The 17,005-nt window shown below is 54.0% G+C and overlaps 1 protein-coding gene across 1 annotated transcript in view; it reads right to left on the bottom strand.

Moving 5' to 3' along the window:
* The window catches only part of ITGA10 (integrin subunit alpha 10), a 43,067-nt gene extending 33,980 nt beyond the window's left edge, over window positions 1–9,087 (bottom strand). The window contains exons 1-3 of the mRNA XM_044449269.1: window positions 8,601–9,087; window positions 2,315–2,424; window positions 992–1,080 (exon numbers count right to left, since the gene is read on the bottom strand). Coding sequence (XP_044305204.1) covers window positions 992–1,080; window positions 2,315–2,423 — 198 coding nt within the window. The 5' untranslated portion in view covers window position 2,424; window positions 8,601–9,087. The remainder of the gene's footprint in view (window positions 1–991; window positions 1,081–2,314; window positions 2,425–8,600) is intronic.
* Between the last annotated feature and the right edge of the window lie 7,918 nt (window positions 9,088–17,005).

Raw genomic sequence — 17,005 nt, 5'->3', positions numbered from 1 at the left:
TCCCACACAGCAAATTCCTCGGCTTAACAGTAATGCGAAAAGCTGGGTGTCTTATCTGTGTTGATAAAAGGTTGCCATAACTATATTGGGGTGTGAAAAGCTTAGACACAACAAGCACTCTTAAAAGACACTTCTTTCCCCGGAGATATAACCGAATTCTGTGCATCCTCTCCATGTGGCTCCTGAAAACCTAAACCTGAATCTGAATCGTTGCTGCTGATTTGCATTTTATGAAAAGCCCCGAGTGTTGATTTTGGGGCGGCTGCTCCGAAACGGAAGCCATGCTCGGGTGGGAAGGGGGGAGCATGGCCACTATTTCCCCCGTGCTCGGCCTTTCAGTCTCTCTCTTGAATCCTGTCTGGACTAGACCTTCGCCTCTTCCTTCACATAGTGAGTAAATTATGAAGGCATTCCTCGGACTAGCCCATGATTTTCTTTGCTAAGCATGACAGACTGAAGAGCGATCCAGCCAGCACAAATTCAGAACAATGAATAAACAATTATTATAAATAATTGTTTATTCATAGTGTTATATTATAATAATTATATAAATATATAAATGTGATATATAAAATTATTATAAGGAACAAAAGGAAAATGAATAAACAATAAACAATTACGTAGAAGGCACTGGCCTTCTCTGGGATCAAGCGACGATGTCGTGCGTGGAGACATCCTCACTGTCTGTGAATCGATCTGCCAACAGACAGACAGACGGACAGACGATCCCGGTGCCCCTTCGGCTCGCAGCCGGTCCAACGGCCTGGGCGCCTTTCTCCAGTTTGCAAGCCAGACCCTTATCAGATCGAGTGCCTCCTCCACTGTCTCACTGACAGCAGCCGGGCTGGCACAGAGGGGCCTGGCAGTTCCCTTGGCCTCCACTGACATAATTGCAGGGTGCGTGGCTTTTTATAGATCGCTGGTTGCGCACGTCTCTTGTGCGTGTGTGCGTGAGTGCGTTTAATTGAAATACACCGGAAAAGTTCCTCACCACAAACCCGTCATCCTTGTTGGCCACAAGCGTCATTCCGAAGTGCATATTTCTTATTTGCCTGGAGCTGTTCCGAAGGGCCATGTCGCCTAATTTCAGTTCACCGTGGAGGAGGGGGTCGAGAGGAGGAGGGAAGGGGGGGATGCGAGGGGGAGGGGGAAGTGGAGCAGGGAGGAAAAGCACAACATGGTGAGGCTGGGGGAGCCGGCGGGGAGTGGGTTGCCCCGACACCCCAGTGCTGTGTCGACCTGCACCTCCTGCGGCTCACACGCCTCCCGCAGTCTCCCGCATCGGATTCCGTGTTGCGGCAGGCTGCATGGGAATCTCTGGACTCTTGAGAAAGGCAATGATCGCCGTCCAGCAAGCAACTGCACTGTCCTGCACTCTGCCTCCTCTGGCGTGTTGTGGCACTTTTCCCAAGATGCCCCAGCCAGCGTGGCACGAGTTTCCCAGAATGCATGCTGCGCTGACCAAGGGTGAAGGACTACATGGCCTTCACGATCCTGTCCCGCCCTAGAAAGAGCCCATGTGGTGGTGTGGCTGGCACCGGACTGGGAGTCGGCAGGTGCAGCTTCTCTGCCACTGGGTGACTCTGGGCCAGTCACTGACTCTCAGCCTGCCCTACCTTGCAGGGTTGTTATGAGGACACAATGGAGAAGGAAAATTTTGTACGCCTCCTCGGGTTCCTTGCAAGAAAAAGGGTGGGATATGCATCTAATCTGAGTAAATCAATAGCCAGGGATTTCTCCCTACTTTGAGCAACGCTGTCCCCAGGCTCGGCTTTGGGCGCAACAAGGGCTGCCCCTCTGCAGCAAACACGCTTGCACCCAGATCGAGCCCCGCAACCCAGGCTACTCGCCCTGCACGCGGGGAAAAGGCTGAGGGCCGGCGGCTCCTCTGCTGGCACGGCTCCTGTGCCTCCACCAAAGTGCCAGGAAGCTGGAATGCCGGAGGCAAAGCTCCAGGAGCAGCGACCCAAAATGATCGGCAGCAGCGTCTCGTTGGATTTGCGCCTCTCCTTTTCCCACCTGCTAGGAACCCAAGGCGCCTCCTCTCCATCCAGTCCACACAACAGCCCTGTGAGGTAGGCTAGACCGAGCGTGCATGACTCACCCCGCGAGCTCCCTGGTCGAGAGGGGCCAGAACCGGGACATCCCAAGTCCCGGTCCCACTCCTGAAACGCCGAGCCACACTTGGCGCGCTTCCCCCATTGCTTCCGCAACTGAGTCCACCCGGAGAGCCCCGGAGCCCAGCAGGAGCCGAGCTGCAGCGCCCAGGAGGGGCCCAGGGGCACCCCAGCCCCGACCCGCTGGCGCCACCCACCTATGTTGACCTTGGAGCACGTCGAGTTGCTTCTGCCTCCTATGACACACTTGTAGATGTCACCTTTCCGGTCGTCCGCCGTTCCATCCCAGGGAGCTCCCACCAGCATCCTGCCGAGAGAAAAACAGGCATGATGAAGCCGGCACGAGATTAGACTCTGCCCGCAGAGCTGTAGCATTTTCCAGGGTGCTCTGACATAATTTTAGGGGAAAGGTCGATCCCACACTGAGGAATTACACGCCCAGCCTCCAGCCTTCACCCTCCACTAATCTTGGTCAGCAGCGATACCTCTAAAAGACGATGGCAGAAAACAGCGCAGGGTTTCTCCCCATCATTGCAACTGACGGCAGGAAAAGCTCTACCTGTTCCATGTTGGCCTTCTTTGAACTCAGGCCCAGGAATCCCACCAGAGGGTGAGGGGCCGGGTGGTGGGGGAGGAACACAATAACCCAGTTGAACCCAGTTGGATCCCTGAAGTTCATCTTCCTGTTTATAAAATGGGAAGAGGAATGTGTGCCCGGCCTACCTCACAGGGCTTTTGTGGGATTTCAAGGATCAGCTTGGCCTTTAAAAAGCATTGCAAGGTATTTAAAAAGTATTGATGTCCTGACTCCCTGAGCCAGGGAGGGGCCCTTTCCCTGGAATGGTCGCTGGAGAAGGGAAAGGGGGTTGAGTCCACAGGCAGCATCACCCCCAGACCCAGAGCTGCGCTGGGCAATCCAGTTCTTGGCCTGGGGCACAGAGGGAAGGCAACCCCGACAGCCCATCCCCGTTCCCCAGTGCTGGAATGAACCCACCGCTGGGAACCCCACGCCACCTGCCTCGGCACTCCCCTGATCCCGACCTTGTGTGATGCTCCTCCAGAGCCGCCCTGTGGCCCTGTGCCTTTCTCAGACAGCGCTGCACCCATACGCATCTGTCAGACTTATTCTCCGTGCCCCTATTATGCATTGAATCCCTCTTTACTTAAAAATGTATCAGATGAGCTTCTTTCAACCACTTAAATTGGCTACCACTTTGCTACTGAGCTGCGCCTGAAATTGCTGTTGGGGTCGGCCTAGAAAGCCCTGCACAGCTTAGGAGCAGCTGACCCGGAAGGTTGCTTCCTGCTAGGCCCCCTTGGCTTGTTCAGCACGTCACACCCGGTCGGAGGCACAGCTGGAGGCCTGCTTGGTGGTGACCCCACTTTCCGCAGGGATTCCCCTTCCGTGATGCACCGGGCGCAGGCGATCACAGGCTCCCAATAAGTATCGAAAGCGTACTTGTTTATCCGGGCTTTTCCCTGTCATTAGCCTATCTTAGACCTTGGCTTTTATTCTGAGGAATTGTTTAATAATTGGAAGAAGATAAATCTGTTGTCTTTTGGGAGGATGCACCAAAGCAGGAGTTGAGCACTTCCACCATTTCCCAGCCACCCACAGTGAGTGGCTGCGCGTCCTTCTCTTCCACCTGTTTTTTGCTCTGGGCATTTCTGAAGCAGGCTTTTTCTTGGGTTCAGCTCCTCTCGCTAGCTCAGTCCGCTCACTGCTGGAGTCCTCCTGGGGTCCTCCCTGCAGTTCCTTGCTACTTGCCTATCGTCTTCCTTTGCAGCCCGGCCTTCTTTCCACGGCTGTTCTCGCCCCTTTCTGTTTGCAGATTCTCCCTCCGTGTTCTGTGAAGCCGCGGGGCTTCCTGTGACATCTGCTGAGCGAAACTTCCGTCCAGCTGGAAGCGCTTGGCCGTCTCACCTGGAAAGCTTGGCAAGGCCAGGCCCAGCGGAAACCTGGATGGGCGGCTTAAAAGTTGAGAACCACCCAGAGAGTTTTGGCCAAGCATGGCAGAGAAATGCCCTGCATTAGTAATATGCTTTTTCCCTTGCTGGAGTTGCGTGCAGTTGTGCCTGAAGCACCCGCTCTTCCTGAGCTCCTCTTCCCTTTGCAGAGGCTTGTCATGGAACTTTGTCGGTTTTCATCCCAGATTTATCGACGCCAGCTTTTCTGAAATCCAGAGTGCATGTATGGCTACATTTAGCTTTGGCTTCCTTTATTATTGAGTGTTCGAGGAGGAGACAGAGGACACCTCAGGAAGCATGATCGCTTTCCCATTTTTTAGAAAAATCCGCCTACAAGCAAAGCGTTCTTTCGCACCCTCCTGGGAGATGCTTTTCGGCTGACTCTTTCCTGGCTTATTCGTCAGTGCTGCACCGGCCGGGCCCTCCCTTGCTGGGGAACTGTGAGGAAAATACCTCATGGGAGAGAAGGAAGGGCGCTTGAAAGAGCCATCCTGTCCTTGCCAGGCCTGACTCGGGGCCCAGCCAACCATGAGGCCCACTGGTGCACAGGTCATCCCAAGTCCTTCAGCATCGCTTCAACAGTGGCGGACCCAGGAACCCAACGGATGGGGTCCCGAGGAAGGCTCAGCTGCTGCCCATCAGCACCAGAAGATATGGCCCCCGCTGCCTCTCGGTACGCCTTCCAAGGCCCTAAACTACACATTTATTACTCCTTCCCAGGAGTTTTGGTCTTACTTATGAGCAGGACTCCTGCCCTTATGCTGGCAAACTGCAGCTGAGCCTTGAGTGGAGTCTTTGGGATACACCAAAGCACTGTCCAATGGATGAGGGCATGGTTGACTATCGGAAAGCAGAGGGTAACCATTTGTGGGGAATCATCGGGGTGGCAGCCAGTGGCAAGCGGGGTCCCCCAGGGCTCTGTCCTGAGGCCAATCCGGTTTAATCTTTCCATCAATGACATGGAAGAAGGGTTGAACAGTCTGCAGACCAAATTCGCAGACGATACCAAAACCGGGGCATGGCCACAACTGAGGAGCAGGTATTCCAGATCCAAAAGGATCTGGACAGACTATGGAAGTGGGCAGGAGACAACAGGATGGCGTTCAATGTGAATTAAGTGCAAGGTCTTGCACCTGGGGCATAGGAATAGCTGTCATAAGTACAGGTTAGGGGACAAGTGGCTGGAGAGCAGCAGGGACCTTGGGCTGAACGTGAGCCAGCCGTGTGACGCAGTGGCCAAGAGGGCGAACGCCACCCTTGGTCGCATAGCCAGAAGTGTGGCTTCTAGATCGAGAGAGGGATTACTACCACTCTACACGACTCTGGTGCGCCCACAACTGGAGCATTGTGTTCAGTTTTGGGCCCCTCATTACAGGAAGGATATAGCCAGGTTGGAGTCAGTGCAGCGCAGGGCCACAAGGTTGGTGGCCGGTTTGCAGGGGATGCCGTATGAGGCGAGACTGAGGGAGCTGGGTCTCTTCAGCCTGGAGAAGAGGAGACTCAGAGGGGATCTGTTGGCGACATACAGGTACGTGAGGGGGTGTCACACGGAGGTGGGGAGAGACCTGTTCTCACCTGCAGAGGAAGGCAGGATGCGCTCCAATGGAGCAAAGCTCAGGGAACCCAGGTTCCATTTGGATGCCAGGAAGCACTTCCTGACAGTCAGGACCCCGAGGGTGTGGGATGGGCTTCCCCGGGAGGTGGTCGAGGCCCCATCGGTGCGGGTGTCCAAGGATAGGCTGGACGTCCACATGGTGGGCATGTCGTGAGTGGAGCCGGCTGGAGCCGGGGGCCAGGCTAGATGGCCCGGGAGACCCCTTCTGACTCGCTCTGTTTCTCTGTTTTGGCTGTATGAACTTTCTGCTGGCACTTGCTGGATGCCGGATCAGCACCTTCCTGCTAGCTCTGGGGTGCCTTCCTCCCTGGCTGTTCTTCGCGACTAGTCCTCTGTGCTCCTGGACTTTCCTCTTCCTCCTTTGCTGCTCGCCCACTTACTGGCATCCCCTGCCTTCACCTGCCTTCTTGGGGTTTCAGATGCAGCCAGGCTAGACTTCTGCCCGCCCGCAGATCTGCTCTCCGGTTTAGCCAAGTCGGCCCAGGGCTAACACCGACCCAGCCGCAACGGGGCAGTTCTGATGGTGCTGCTTGGACTACCAGCACACCTCTGCAAGCCTGCTCAGATCGCGCGTTCCAGAACAGAGCACGGTGCACTCAAAAGTGGCATCTCAATGCTACATATTATTATTACATGAAAACGAAGTAGTAGCTTCTAATTTCCTAAGCAGGCTCCGAGGGGCACATGTCTGTTATTGCAGCATTACAGGAAGCACTACCTGTTGATCTTGGCAACTTGGCTGCTTGCCAAGGCTCAAGGGCCCCGCTCCCAGTTGGAAGCCCTCCTCCCCGGGAGCCAAGACCCCTGGCAATGGCCAGGGGGCTACAAATGGTCCGGGTGGACAGATGCTTCTCCTGGGCCAGAGACCCCATCTGGCTTGCTGGGGGGCTTGGGCGGGGGTGTCCCACAGGCAGCTGGTTGGCCCCTGCATGACCGGAACGCCGGACTGGACAGAGGCCTGGCAAGGCCCCCCTGCCGCCCTCCGCAACACACCCTGCCTGGCCTCGCACCAGTGGCCGTGGCGGCTGGGGGCTTGGAGCAGCCGTTCCGCAGCAGGTCCTCCAGGTGGCTTGGGGCCATCGCGGGGCTGAGCTCAGCCTTTGCTCGACGCCCACCAGCACCCACTGGGACCACGCTTCCTGTCTCTGGGCCCCATTCCTTGGCTACCGCGGCTCCTAACGCAACCTTTGGACGTCCGACACACAGACTCTGCCTCCAGTAGGGAATTATTCTCAAGCAGCTGCCAGCAGCTCCTCTCTGTTTTTTCATTTTCAAGAGCATAAAACTCCACTGCTGTGTCACCGGGACAGCAGGTCCTTTTCCGATCTAAACGGGGGAAAGGGGGTGGAAGGGGGAGCGTCGGCGGGAACGCTTTGTTCCGGAGTGAGAAGCCAACTTGGAGCCTTTGAATCGTTTCACTCGGGGTCAGCGATTCTGCCCGGCACGGGGCAGGAAGCAGGGCTGTTAACCTGCTGCCCTGCAGCTGGGTTGGGCTGGATGATGGGAGGTGTGATCTGGAGGGCGCCAGGTTAGGGAGGGCTGCTGGAAGAGGGTCCCTGCTCAAAACCGGTCTTTCCAGGCTGATTTTGACCCATGTGGGGGAAAGTTACGGGGGAGGAGGCGCTGCCTCCCCAGCGCCCTCCTCCCTCTGGTTCAGGCACAGTCCTCACGGGGGAGTCAGGGGTGGATCTTCCCATCTTCACCATCTGGTCCCCTGTTGCGATGCAAATGTTTGGGGCGGCCGTGACGTCCATTAGCTTCACAAAGAGCAGCTCCTGGCAGAGGGGAACTGGTGGGAGAGCTTTGCCCATGTGGATCTGTCCAGACTGGGGTCAGACCTCGGGGTGGGGTAGGCTGTGGACAGCTTTGGACAAGGGCCGGCCCTTCCACACGGGCCACACTGACACCGCTGGAGGGGAAAGCGCCAAGGAGGCGGCTGAGCTGCTATTTTTGGAGTTTGCATCTGTCCTGTGCCGCTTGCTCATCCTAAGGAAGCCCACTCGGAAATGCATCTTTAATACATGTATCCACGGGCACATTTCCTCTTCAAAGAGCTATCTGAAGGCATCTGAAACAAGCTGCAACGCGAAATGCATGTGGAATAGCGTCAATCGGGAGGTGCAGGTTCATAGCCGAATCCAAAGTGACCGTATTCCTGAAGCACCATTAGATTGGAAAGGGGGTGATTTTGAGCGGGAAAAGTGATTTCAGAGGAAAATATGACGACAGCCTGCCCCCCATATTCCTTTGCTTCTGGATGCTGGCATTCCACATTAAGTCATGCCTTGTGATCATTTAGCTCAGGATTCCGGACACAGGCAGGCAGCAGTTCTACCATGGAACTGGAGTCCTTTCCCCCAAAGGTAAATTATGGTTCCAGTCCTCATGGCTCTGAGTGAAAATGCAATTTAACAGTAGAACAGTGGAAGCTGCCTTACACCATGTCAGGCCCTGGGTCCCTCTAGCCAAGTATTGCCAACACTGACTGGCAGCAGCAATTCTGCAGGGACTCAGAAGGGCTTTTTGCAGCCTTGCCTGGAGATGCGGTTAGCATTTGAACCTCCTGCAGACCAAGCAGGTGTGTTAAAGCTGAGCTGCTAGGGTTCAGTCTCACCCTTGGTCCACCCAGCCCAGTACTGTCAGCGCTGGCTGGCAGCAGCAGGTCTCCGGGACGCAGGCAAGGTTCTTCCTTAGCCACTTTTAACATAAATATATCTATAACGTAGCAACAAATTGAGTGCCACAGGCTTGGAAGGAGAAATCTTTCCCTGATTTTCTGGACAACCAACTGCTTTCCTTCAGAGCTGTGGGTGATAAACTGTTTTTGTGTGTGTGTGTGGGGGGGGAGATCTAGTTGGTTTCGGCACCCCCCAGGCCCCATCTAACAGGGGTGGACTCACCATTTTTGCCCTTGCGCTGAGTGCTGCAGGACTTTGTACCCAAACTGCGCTTCCCGTGGGCCGCGGAATATCTGCGGTCTTTTCACATCGATGTTAAATGGACAGCCAAAACCTTGAAAGGCAGAGAGAATGAAAAGGAGAGATCAACAACAACAACAACAGTTGTGTAATGCTCATTACTGAAGTGCAGGAACTCATAATGTGTAGGAACCCTCTCCCATAACCCCCAAAGAGAACTCACAGGCTCATGCCCCCCCATCTGTCGATCTGCCACCCCCAGCAAGCAGCCCGGGCAGCTCCGATACAGCGCAGAGCGAGAGCTGCAGCGTGGAGCGACAGGAGGGCTGGCTGCTGAGCGGCCCTGAAAGTCCTGGGCAGCCGCAATGCCGCCTCTCGCTTTCCGTCAGGAAGGCAAGCGTTCTTGCCAAGAAGGGCCACGGAAGACGGATCGCTGCCGAATACAAGGAAAGACGTTGCTGGTCTCTGCCTGGCACTGTCTCTGCCTCCCTCCCTCCCTCCTCCTCCTCATGTCCTCTTTGCTTGCCCGCCTCCACAAGAGCGAAACTAGAAGCTGGGACTTCCAGAGGGCCAACTTTGGCCAACTGAAGGCCAGACTGGGGAAAGACTCCTGGGATGGGTTACTGGAAGGTAAGCGAGTTGAGGAGGGGTGGATGGTACTCAAAAGGGAGGTTTTGGAGGCGCAAGCCTTGACGATACCTCTAGTCAGTAAGGTGGGGAGGCGGAGGAGAGCGCCACCATGGATGCGAAAGGAGGTGGTCAGAGGGATTAGACACAAGAGGAACCTCTGTAGGAAGTGGGTACTGGGGCAAATAGACAAAAGAGTATACCGGGGGGGAGGAGGCCCATTGCAGAAGGATTCTTCGCAAGGCTAAGGCTGATTAGGAGCTGAGACTTGCCAAGAATATCAAGAGCAACAAAAAGGGCTTCTTTCAGCATGTAAATAGGAAGAGGAAGGGGAGACAAGTAGTGGGACCACTAACTAAGGAGGAAGGGGATCCAGTGACTGATATGAGGGAACAGGCACAGATGCTAAATGACTATTTTGCCTCTGTGTTCTCCCCAAAGCAGGACGGGGGATATCCACATAGGACATTAGATGAGGCCGGGGACTTAGGGGCACAGATTAGAGTCACCCCCCCCTTGAAGTCGAGGGGCTCCTCAGGGCATTGGACGTTACAAAGGCACCAGGCCCTGGCGGGTTACACCCGAGAGTACTTAGAGAGTTGGAAGGGGTTCTCTCACGCCCACTGGCCTCCATTTTTGAGGGCTCGTGGAGAACGGGTGAAGTTCCTGAGGACTGGAGGGTGGCATCAGTGGTCCCAATTTTCAAAAAGGGTAGTAGAAAGGACATGGGGAATTATAGACCGGTTAGCCTTACGTCCATTGTAGGAAAAACAATGGAAAGGCTCATAATAGAGAGAGATCTAGTGATGCTAGATAGGGAAGGGAGGCTGGCAGCCACACAACACGGTCTCCGCAAAAACAGGTCCTGCCAGACAAACCTTGTGGGATTCTATGACAAGGTTTCGAGGTGGCTGGATGGAGGGGATGCAGTGGATGTGGTATACCTGGATTTCAGCAAGGCCTTTGACAAAGTGCCCCATGATATCCTGGTGGAGAAATTGAGGAGTTTTGGGATACACCAAAGCGCTGTCTGGTGGATTAGGGCATGGTTGACTGACCGAAAGCAGAGAGTAACCATTAGTGGGGAATCATCGGGATGGCAGCCAGTGACAAGCGGGGTCCCCCAGGGCTCTGTCCTGGGGCCGATCCTGTTTAATCTTTTCATTAACAACATGGAAGAAGGGGTGAACAGTCTGCTGATCAAATTCGCAGACGACACTAAAACTGGAGCAGTGACCACAACTGAGGAGCAGGTACTCCAGCTCCAAAAGGATCTGGACAGACTATGGAAGTGGGCAGGAGACAACAGGATGGCGTTCAGTGTGGATAAGTGCAAGGTCTTGCACTTGGGGCATAGGAATGGGTGTCATAAGTACAGGTTAGGTGACAAGTGGCTGGAGAGCAGCGCTTGTGAAAGGGACCTCGGGGTGCTGGTTGACTGCAGGCTGAACATGAGCCAGCAGTGTGATGCGGTGGCCAAGAGGGCGAACACCACCCTTGGTTGCACAGCCAGAAGTGTGGCTTCTAGATCAGGAGAGGTATTACTACAACTCTATACGACTCTAGTGCGCCCGCAACTGGAGTATTGTGCTTACTTTTGGGCCCCTCATTACAGGAAGGATATAGCCAGGTTGGAGTCAGTGCAGCGAAGGGCCACAAGGCTGGTGGCCGGTTTGCAGGGGATGCCGTATGAGGCGAGACTGAGGGAACTGGGCCTCTTCAGCCTGGCGAAGAGGAGACTCAGAGGGGGTATGTTGGCAACATACAGGTGTGTGAGGGGGTGTCACACAGAGGTGGATAGAGACCTGTTCTCCCCTGCAGAGGAAGGCAGGACGCGCCCCAATGGAGCAAAGCTCAGGGAACCCAGGTTCCATTTGGATGCCAGGAAGCCCTTCCTGACAGTCAGGACCCCGAGGGTGTGGAATGGGCTTCCCCGGGAGGTCGTGGAGGCCCCATCGGTGTGGGTGTTCAAGGATAGGCTGGACGTCCACATGGTGGGCATGTCGTGAGCAGAGCCGGCTGGTGCCGGAGGTCAGACTAGATGGCCCGGGAGACCCCTTCTGACTCGCGCTGTTTTCTATGTTTCTATGTTTCTCCAAACAGTATAAAGGGCGTTCTCTCCCTGCCAAAATGAGTGTCGTGCTTAGCACTTCAGAAGAAAGAAAACAGTTCCCGGGGCTCCACCTGGAACAGCCGGGCTTCATTTTTCAGAAACCCAGCGAACGTCGGACTCATTGTCCGTGTCTGAGCAGAGGCTCTTCCAAGCATAGCTCAGAAGCAGCCGGCCTTCCAGCCACGGCTCTGAATCCGGCCGAAAGAAGCAAAGCATTTCCTGGCTTGTGCAAGGATGGGAAAGGAAAGGGTGTAGCCGTGCCCGGCCGGGCACAATAAGCCCTCTGTCTGCCCATGTTCCTGATTCCAAACATGGGAGGAAAACAAGCACCGGCAGAGGGGTGGGGCGTGACATTTAAATTTCAAAGATAAATAATTGTGGTTTCTTATAGACTTCACACCAACATTCTAAGGAAGAGCCATGGAAGCTGGAAAGGCACCCCCAGGGCAGGCACAGCAGTCGGGAATCGGGGAAAAGATCCGAGCCCTTTGCTCTCATTTGGGGACAGAGGGATCCTCCCTCCCAGGCCCTACGCAGGAAGCTGGGCTGAGATGTCCTGAAATCGCAACGCCTTGGCAACCTGAGCAAGATGCCTGCCTCAGCACAGGCGATCGAGACAAATCCAGTCTTGCAGGTGCGGCGGTCTTGCTCCAGCAATGCTTGGCGTCTTCTCTTTTATCTGTGTCCACTTAGTAGCCAGTGATCCATCTCCAGTCATGGAGCAACTGATATTATTATAATTATGTAGCATTTAGAGCCAGTGTGGTGTAGTGGTTAAGAGCCTGGGACTGGGACTCAGACGATCTGGGTTCTAGTCCCCGCTCAGCCATGGAGCCAACTGGGTGACTTTGGGCCAGTCACAGACTCTCAGCCCAACACACCTCACAGGGTTGTTGTTGTGAGGATAAGATGGAGGAGGAGATGTAAGCTGCCTTGAGCCCTTTGTAGGAAAAAGGCAGGATATAAATCGGAAAATAAATAAATAAATAAATAAAATTTATATTCCATTTCTTCGGTTCTGCAAGGCAGCTGAGTGGCTTACTCATTTCTCTGCCTCTCCATCTTATCCTCACAACAACAACCCTGTGAGGTAGGCTAGGCTGGGAGTCTGTGTCTGGCCCAAGGTCGCCCGGTGGGCTCCAGGGCTAAGCGGGGACTCGAACCCGGATCTCCCGAGCTCTAGTGTGGCGCCCCAAACTTCACGCACAAGTGGGGCTCCAGTGTTGCCGCGCGGAGTAATTTTGCCCAGACACTCTGCTTCCTTATTCCGCCTTCCCCGCAATTTTCCAGTTCCTGCTGGCACACGCGCTCCCAGCTGCCTGTGCCCACGGGAGACGTTTAGGCTACGCTGGCCCAGTATGTCCAGGGAAGGCCTTGGACTTCTCCATCAGTTCTCGGGCAGCTTTCATTCCCCTGTCCCTGAAGTCATGTGAAGATAATCAGGGAAATCATCTGTTGAACCAGAGGGTTCTCTCCGGCCTTTCTATATGTCTATGTCTCTACCTCCATCTTCCCCAGGATAGTCCTGGACAGTTTTCCCCAACCTAGTGCCCTTCAGAAGTGATGGACTACAACTTCCAGCATCCACTGGCCATGTCAGTCATTGCTCATCCCATCCTATGCTTATTCTACTTAGGGTAATGCCTTGCTGTTTCCTCCAAGGCACCCTTCTCTAGTTTATCCTCACAACAACTCTGTGAGGTAGGCTAGGCTGAAATTCTTTGACTGACCGAAAGTTACCCATTTATGGACTTTGCCCCCTCTTTTTTTTTTTAAACAGAAGGAAAAAAACGATAAATACAACACATCACAACAATAATAATATAACATACAAAAACTCAATAATTAAAAAAAGTAAATGATAAAGTGCTCCCAACACCCCAGAGACCAATACTACCTCCACTTAATTCACATAACAATTAATAATATATAATAAACTCCAATTATATCCATATCCCCTCCAGAAATTCATATAATCTTGATTAGATTTACAACCTTTGCCTTATATCAGTACTGTTATTACAAAATCTTCCCAAATTTCATTATATTTATTTGCTTTCATTAACCCTTTTTAATTAGTTATTTCTGTCGTCAGTTTACCATTAATTACCATATTCCATATTTCATTATACCATTCATGCCTTTGGAAAACCCAGTTCTGTTTCCAGTATTTAATTATCACTAGCCTAACTGCCATTATCAGCTATCCAGTTACGGGCTTGAGAATGACCCTCCCCATTCTGGGCCAGCGCTCTGACTGCTACTGTATACTTGTTCCATGAGTGAATCAGGATTATTTTAAATAAATTAAAGCAGTTCCATAAATGCATGATGACAGTTCACACACAGGTACACACCCAGCAACTTCAAGATCTCTGAAGGACACTGGTAGCGCTGGCATCTGTTGGTTACTTTGACCTTTTAAAATAATAAAAAGAAAGAAACAGAGTTTCTTTCCTCTTCCAAATCCCAAACATTCGGGAAGGATTCGCTCAGAAGGTGTTGGAGTGTTCCTAAATATAAATCCCATGTCTGGTTTTGCTTTCCTGAGATCTCATGCAGACGATCAAAACTGCTTATTTTCCCTGTGGCAGGCGGAGGGAAAACACACACAGAAAAACTGGCAAAGTGCAAGTGAGCTCACAGGGTATTTCAGGAAGCACCAATTAAAGAGGGCAGATCAAGGCCATTTTTGACTTGAATTATTGTAAGCATCGGATACCAGCAGCTAAGAACCCAGGCGTGGTTGGTGGGCACTTGCACACACGAATCTGCAAAGTATTTTGCAACCCGTTGCCACCGGGGGGCTGCCAGGGTCCTGCACTTGCCGTGCTCCCGTGCGGAAGCCACTTTGTGAGGGCCTGAAATGATCTTTCCATGATTTTAAAAAACTGACATCGCTTTTTTCCCCTAGGGCTCAGTTCTTCCATTCTACAAATGTTCGCCGCACACCAGCTTTGGTGCCAGCTGCGTCAGCCATCCCGCCGTTCAGCCTGGCCCTCCATGTTCCCAAAAAGCTGTCTTCCCTTCCCCAGCTTCCAGGAATTGGGTCTCCCATGGCTTTGGTGCGCAACTTTTCACATTCGACAGTGGGCCGCTAGCAGGATGCTCAGCAAAGGCAGACGTGCCTCTCCAAAGAGCTTTACATCAAAGCAGGTTGCAGGTGTGCCCGTTCCACCCTCCAAGAGCACCTCCAGAGCAGAATTCGGTCCATGGCTGGAAGGAGGAGGGCATCCGTGCTGCGGCCCGGCCAGGCTTCCTCCGCCCGCTGCATGACTGCGGAGACAAAGCCCCGGCTGGAGAGTCGGACGAGTCCCACTTGGATCACCGAATTTGTCGAGGACAAAAAAGTCCCTCCCATCCATTGTCTGACCGTGGGAGAGACATGCAGCACCAGAAAACTGTTTGATACCAGCAGGAGAGAGTGAGCTGGGCCCAGTTAGGCCCATCTGCCACAGTCCTTGGATTTATACGCTTACCTTTGTGCAATGATTAGTGACAGAAAATGTCATGGCAGGAAACATTCAGTTACTTTTGCACAGGGTTATGTAGCCCTACGCTTCCTTTCAGGATATCTGGTAACAAAACATCTTTGCCAATTCCGACCTTCTGTTCAGAGGTTTGTTTTGTGTTTTCACCCCTTGTGTCTCTCTGATAGAACCCTAAGTAACCGAGGCTTGTTTGGTCATCAGGAGAAATTTATATTTATGCAACTGCTGTGGGAACTGGGAGGAGGCCGTGGCTTGTGAGGGCCGGGCACTGGCCGAGGCACTGTTTGGCCCCCTCCCCAAAGTCCTCCACCACCAAGTTTTCCAAGCCTCTCCCTCAGCAGAAGGAAATACCACTGTTTACAAAGTGGTGGCACTGCCCTAGTGGTGGCAGAAAAGAACTCTGTGCATGCTCAGAGGCACAGTCGCCCTGCTGGACATGCTTCCAGGGTCGAGTCCCGCCCATGCACACAGGCTTGCGGGTGGTGAAGGACTGGTGATCCGCTGGATTTATGTCGAATCGTGCACACATGGGGTGGGGAATGAAAATAAAACCGAGGTGGCTTTCGTGTGTCGGAAGCTCCGAGACAGTTAAATAATTATGGCTCTTTCTGGCTGCTCGGGGAGGCCTGGATTATCCATCCCTCCGAGAAGCAAGCTGAGCGCAGGCCAGAGAGGGAGGGAGCCGCGGCCAGCATGGAAAGCGAGCTCGGCGTGGGAGGGTGAAAGGAAAAACAGACCTTAGCAGTAGCGACTCGGAGGGGGCAAACTGCTGGAGAGCTGCAGCGCCGGCATCACGGGTGGGTGGGGGCCCACCCTGCAGAAGAGCCCTCTGATAAGAGACCCCGAAAGCGGCAGGGGCGCGGCTGCCTTGCCCAGCGGCTCTCTGCCTGCCAACGGATGAGGTGGTGCTGGCGGCAAGAGGTCGACGGAGGTGCCTTCCCCAGGCGCCCCCCGAACCTGCAGCTGGCCCTGCGTGGCTGAGCCTCAGCTCCCAGGGAGGCGGCCGGCCGGGGCTGCTGATCCGAGGACCCTCCCTGCACACGAAACGCCCTGCTCCTAGAAAACTAGCGTGTAAAGGAGCAAAGCCTTGCTTTTGCCTTGGGAAAACGTCGTTTCACCGGGAGCAGGCGGATATACTGCTGCTCCCATCTGCAGTCTGAAACCATAAGGCCCAGAGCAGGTTTACTGCCTCCGTGCGAGCAGCCCGAAGTGACCAAGCCATACCAAGAGGCCCTTGCGCCACTCACTCCTCCGATATGCATTCTTGAGTCTTTCTTTCAGCTTTGGCCGCTTCCCGTTCCCAATCCTACAATATTTATTTGGGCCCCGGTCCAAGCCTCTAACCCTATACCACACTGTGGAATGACGGCAGAAGCAGGAGGAACAGCTTCTCTTAGAAGGCTGCTCTTAAGGGTCAGTGAGATAGCAAGTGCACAACACGACAACCCGCTGCAGGCGCGTTGTATCACGCCAACCCAGACTGCTTCCTGCAGGGTGGCTCGTCTGAGGACAAGAAGTCTGGGGGAGCCCACGGCTTGCTTGAGGGATCGCTCTCCCCACCACGTCCACCTGACCCGGTGACCGATCCCCCGCTGAGCTCCTCCAGAGCCACAGCACCACGGGGCCCAGCCGTCCCCCAACTTCCGGCATGGCGCAATGGGGCACCTGCCCTGACCCCGTGCCTCCTCCCCGGCTCGCTGTGGCCTTTCTGTGCCTTTCACCCTTTTCTCTTTCCGGGATTGCAAAAGCCCCTCTGCTTTGGGAGCCAATGTCAGCGCCTTCAAATGCTCCAGCCACACACCGGAGGAGCTATTGAGGCGCAGCATGCATCCTTCATAGCCGCTGACCCAAAGAGGCGGCCAAAAGCTGTGCTTCTGCATTGGGTTTGTGATGACAGCTGTCAAAAGGCGAGCTGTCAAAAGTAACCGAAGCGGCTCACGCTTGGAAAACCCCCTCAGGAATCTTCCCTTCACTACGAGATTCTCCGCGCATTCTGTGGGGGCAGCTGGCTCCTTTCTCCAAGGGACCGCTCTCCTTTCAACCCCTTTCCAAGTTCCTACATGCTTGGGAAGGTGCAAAGTGCAAGCCACCTTCATTTTATGGGATCAGTCAGTTGTGACAGCTCTCTGGCTGTCCCATTCCTTTTAGAAGTGTTC

The sequence above is a fragment of the Varanus komodoensis genome, unplaced genomic scaffold (genome assembly GCF_004798865.1).
Source record: "Varanus komodoensis strain SLA01 unplaced genomic scaffold, ASM479886v1 scaffold57, whole genome shotgun sequence".
In the NCBI taxonomy this organism is placed as follows: domain Eukaryota; kingdom Metazoa; phylum Chordata; class Lepidosauria; order Squamata; family Varanidae; genus Varanus; species Varanus komodoensis.
Note: the sequence above shows the minus strand (reverse complement) of the source record. Positions and strands in the feature narration are given on the sequence as shown.